Here is a 5,000-nt window from a genome sequence, read left to right as displayed (position 1 = left end):
ACTTCTGATGATAATCGGGATGAGGTCAGAAAGTTCAGACGGATATTTTAGGATCCTGATTGAAGAAACTTCCCGAAACACCCACATCAAACATGATGTTTTTCTGACTAATTACAGCTCTGCTTGTAAACATTTCTCAGTAATCCTGAGCAATATGCAGAACAGATGTGAATCCGAAGCCTTTCTGTCAAACGTCATCATTAAGACGTGACTCTACAGCTTCAGACTTTATGAAAACAGGAAATGAGCTGCAGTCATTTCAACACATCTCTCTGACCGCTTCAGTCCTTTAAATCACACTTCATTCTTTTACTGGTCTGATTTATATTTCAGCAGCTCTGTTTCCAATTCCCGTCTGGAGGGATCTGCATGGCTGTCGTTCCCTGTGGTTTTTATTGTCTCTGTGCGTCTGTTTGTTATTGTTGCAGGCAGAGCGTCTGATGTGGAGAGTCTGATGTGGAGAGTCTGAGAGAACCGGCAGCACGAAACCAGATTCAGAACGGAAACCTGCCAGTTTACTAAAAGCCCCAAAAAGGGTGAAATCCTGCAACCATGCATCATGTTTCCTGTGTTATTCAAGGGTTCTGTTTACAAAATGTCAGAAAATAGTGAAAAATATTCAAAAAAAACTGGGATGGGTTTTTAAACGTCCTGTTTGGTCGCTTTAATGTTATTTAGAAGTGAGAGAATCTTCATATTTGAGAGGCTGAGGGCAGCTTTTAAATATTACTTTAACAATATATTTATAGAGATGATAGATTTTTCATGTGAAGCCACGATCAATTAGTGAACTGTTTGTAAATGTCCAAAAAAGCAAATCTTTTGAAAAATATCAAAAAAATGAGGTGAAAAATGTTCTAAAATAATGTGAACCGTTTCCGAAAATTATTGAAAAAATGTGTAACATTAATATGAAACATTTCCAAACGCAATATGAAAATAATATGAACAAGTTATCCAGAAATAGAATAAAAAGTCTAAAAATAATTTGAAAACAGCGTGTTGTAAAACCTGCCAAAAATGCCCGAAAAATCATTTTTTAAAGTCAGAAAATCTAATGAAAAATATGTTTAAATAATGGGAAAAATTTGGGGTAAAAACTTCCAAAATGTCCAGAAAATATCAGAAATGTTTAATTAATTAAATAACTATTTATTCGATGTTTTACTCCGGCTGTACTCCAGGACTCGGTTTTAGTTCTGGAGACTCGGAGGTGATCTCTGCCCACAGCTCGGTCTGCTAGTGATTACGGATAAACAGTCTCAGGGAACATTCCTGCGGCGGCGGCGGACAGCGGAGTCGGGTCGCAGCGAGGTGAGGTTCGATTCCTCTGAAGTGTCTATTTACCTCCACAGGAACACAAGCCTCTGGAGGAGGTCAGAGGTCGGAGCCCCTCGAGCTGCAGCAGTTACCCCCAAAAATGTCCCCCTCACCCACAACCGAAAAAAGCCCTTTTACTAAGCCTGATGTTTTTTTAGAAAAAATACTGGAAAGGAAAAATGCCTGAAAATAATGTGAAAAATGAATAACACATTTCTGAAAATAAGACGTATAAAATAAAATGTAATGAACAATTCATTAAAAAATAGCAGTAAAATAATCTGAAAAATGTCAATGAAATGAAAAGGGTCTGAATTATTAATCTAACATGTGTAAAAATGTCTGATTATTTAATGAATAATATCACAGTTTCTCAAAACAGCTTTTTCTGACATTATTGCTTCAAAAACTACTTTTCTGTCAATCACATCATCATTAAGTGCACTTATGGTGGGACCTCTACAATAAAACGGACCATTCCAGAGTTTTTAGCCCCAAAAATGAATAGAATGATAGGTTGTATTAACGCTCATCCTGTGTTTCTGTGGAGCTGAAATGTTTTGAAAGTCTGGCCTGGAGTCTTCCTCACTTTCTTCTGCTGTTATTGTCCCCTCCCCTCCTCCTCCTCCTCCTCCTCCTCTCTCAGTCCACCAGTGACTTGAGGTCAGGCAGATCTCTCAGCTTCAGGTCCAGCAGCATCTGACCGTAAGCTTTGCCCTGAGAAAACACGAAGACAACAACAACAACCATCAGAACATGTGTGTCCGCCCCAACGTGTCTGCCTTTACACATCCAGAGTGTGTGTGTGTGTGTCTGTGTGTGTCTGTGCGTTTCCTTTGATGTGGCTGCGAGAAGAGGAAGAGGAGAAACAGAGATTTCCCTTTCCCCCCTTCCCTCCACACCAAGAGAGGAGGTGATGAGGGAGAGACCTCAGAGAGAAAGTGTGTGTGTGTGTTACCTGGGGGTCGCTGCGCAGAGATGCCACCCCTCCCCCTCCAAGTGAACTCTGCAGGACGAAGTTCAGACCGTTGATCCCGGGAAGAGTGTACCTGCACGCACACACACACACACACACACACACACACACACACACACACACACACACACACACACACACACACACACACACACACACACACACACAACCAATTAAAGGCAGTTTACTGTCAGACACACACACAGCCTGGCACCATGTGTTGGTATGCCGGTTTATTGCATACGTAAATGTGTGTGTGAAGTTTCTTTAACACTAGGTGTGAGTGAAGTGTGTGTGTGTGTGTGTGTGTGTGTGTGTGTGTGTGTGTGTGTGTGTGTGTGTGTGTGTGTGTGTGTGTGTTCTTGGTGCCTTTGCATCTAAGAATCTGGGGAGGGAAGGGTTAAAAGTGATTAAACGCAAACGCTGTGTGTCTGTATGCAGTTAAAGGTGTGTGTGTGTGTGTGTGTGTGTGTGTGTGTGTGCGCTTTAACGAGCTCTGGAGGTGCACTAATGAAGCGCTCCTCGCAGCGGGAGGCGTTCAGGGGGTGTGGGAGCAGACACAGGTCAGCGAGCTTTACGACCTCCAGCCCCTCATTATGCTAACCGCTAACAAGTGACATCATCGCTGAAACATGTTGGCTGTTTCCCCCCCACTAAAAGCTCCTCCATCATACCTGCAGACTAACACCTGATTCAGGGAAGCCTCTTCCTCTGCAGCGCCCTCTGTGGCCACACGGAGTAATTACAACCACATTTCATTTCTCATTTTCTGTCCTATCTTCCTTTATTTTTTGACGGTTTTAAAGCACCTTGAACTAACGTGTTAAAGATGCTATAAGGATAAAAGGATATTTATAATTACTGTTGTGAATCTTGAGGTGACTGCATTCATTTTGATTGCCAATCAGGATGAAATTAAAGACTCATTTTACAGTAAATGATCTTCCTGATCGATGTGACGTCTCTGTGAGAGACCTTTCCAACATCAGGATTCTTCTGAGGTCATATATTCAGACATAACTCACTTTGAAGTGGTTCCCCCGACTGTACCAGACACTGAAATGTCTCTGGAGCCTCTGTAATCCTGCAGAGTAAACATCTCTTATTTTCTGGATGTTTGGAACAAAGAGCACGAGGCTCAGCCCTGTTTACGCCGGTGTCTCCTTCCTCTCATCACTTCTGACTCCTGTTGAATCTGTCAGAGTGGTGTCTGAGCGGCGTGGAGACACGGAGACACGGACATGGTTAGGATGCTTCAAATGTCCTCTGGTGAACTGCTGCGCCAACAGATCGCTAACAGATGGGACGCCTTGTGAAACCAACGAAGAAGAAGGAGTCCAAGACAGGGAGGAGGTTAGCGTGGTTTTCCTACACTTTGATAATCATGCTCAGTGTGTTTCCTGTGTGTGTGTGTGTGTGTGTGTGTGTGTGTGTGTGTGTGTGTGTGTGTGTGTGTGTGTGTGTGTGTGTGTGTGTGTGTGTGTGTGTGTGTGTGTTTGTGTGTGTGTGTGTGTGTGTGTGTGAGTGATATTTGTTCGCCCGCAGATTTTGCATCTTGTTTTCCGCTGCGTTCCTTCCTCTATTATGTCTTGACAGTGATTACGCTAACCAAAACCGCTAATCACTGCTGTGTGTGTGTGTGTGTGTGTGTGTGTGTGTGTGTGTGTGTTACTTGAAATGCACACAAAACACAGTTATATCCCCTCTGTTTGGACAGAAATTTTGGGAATTTTCATGACTTTTAATACAAATAAGAAGATTTCTCTCCCCCTTGGATGTGCAGAAATGATCATTATTATTAACTTAAATACACAATATAATATATACCATAATATAAATTAATATTACATATAATTATACTAAATTAACTCCTGCTGCGTTGAAAATTGTCTATTTCTTTAAACCAAAACAAAGAGTCGACACCTCTGAGAGTTAAATGCTAACCCTTGCGAGCTAACATGCTAATGCTAAGCAGGGTTTACATGATGCTGCATTCAGGCGGTGTTCGGAAAAATCAGAATGTGTTCCCAGTTTGAAAAACTTTAACTATAATAATTATATGATACTATATTAAAATAAATAAGACACTTTTTTCTGCAGGTTTTTCTCAACTTTCCTTTGAAAAAGCAGCGAAAATCATTTCAAAATAAAATAGATCTCGACTTCCTCTCACCGTGTCACGGCGTCCTTGGTCCCCGGCTGGATGAGGTGGGACAAGTAGTCCTCCACCACAGAAGAAGTCAGGTGCTTCTTCAGGTAGGGGAAGAAGAGAGGGTGGCGAGCGATCACTCCTGCAGACAAGAGAAGACTTTAAACTATTACAGATAAACCAACGCTTCACTTTAGTACACAACAATATACAACAATATAAATAAATCACATTGTTAAACAATAAATAAAAAAGCATGAGAATAAAAAGTACAAAATAACAAATGATGTGGAAGACTGAAATAGTGCCAGAACATAATGAAGCCTTGAAGCCGTCAGTGAGGGGTTAACGGAGCGCTCCGCTTCCTCACCGATGTTGGCAGAGTCTCCTTTGTCTCCGCTCCTGGTGTAGGCCAGCTCCTCCAGTCTGAAGCTGTGGGGGCCACTGGGAAGCTCTGCACACACACACACACACATGCACACGCACGCAGACATATGTGCGCACACACACACACACACACACACACACACACACACACACACACACACACACAGA

General features: G+C 42.2%; 1 protein-coding gene across 17 annotated transcripts in view; it reads right to left on the bottom strand.

Annotated features, from left to right (window-relative positions):
• lratb.1 (lecithin retinol acyltransferase b, tandem duplicate 1) overlaps nt 1-5,000 on the bottom strand; it is a 15,631-nt gene that overhangs the window by 1,643 nt on the left and 8,988 nt on the right. For 16 of the 17 annotated variants that reach the window (XR_010167351.1, XR_010167352.1, XR_010167357.1 and 13 more), the window contains exons 17-20: nt 4,816-4,899; nt 4,470-4,587; nt 2,279-2,369; nt 1-2,037 (exon numbers count right to left, since the gene is read on the bottom strand). The exon at nt 1-2,037 is cut by the window's left edge. Coding sequence is in view for 1 of the 17 variants with exons in the window: in XM_063901059.1 (XP_063757129.1) it covers nt 1,963-2,037; nt 2,279-2,369; nt 4,470-4,587; nt 4,816-4,899 (368 nt within the window). In the remaining 16 variants the exon portion in view is untranslated. Of the gene's footprint in view, nt 2,038-2,278; nt 2,370-3,321; nt 3,606-4,469; nt 4,588-4,815; nt 4,900-5,000 lie in introns of all 17 variants that reach the window. The other variant, XR_010167360.1, reaches the window with a different exon arrangement.

The sequence above is a fragment of the Eleginops maclovinus genome, chromosome 14, assembly GCF_036324505.1.
Source record: "Eleginops maclovinus isolate JMC-PN-2008 ecotype Puerto Natales chromosome 14, JC_Emac_rtc_rv5, whole genome shotgun sequence".
NCBI lineage: Eukaryota > Metazoa > Chordata > Actinopteri > Perciformes > Eleginopidae > Eleginops > Eleginops maclovinus.
The sequence above is the reverse complement of the archived record's forward strand: the minus strand, read 5'-3'. Positions and strand labels throughout refer to the sequence as shown.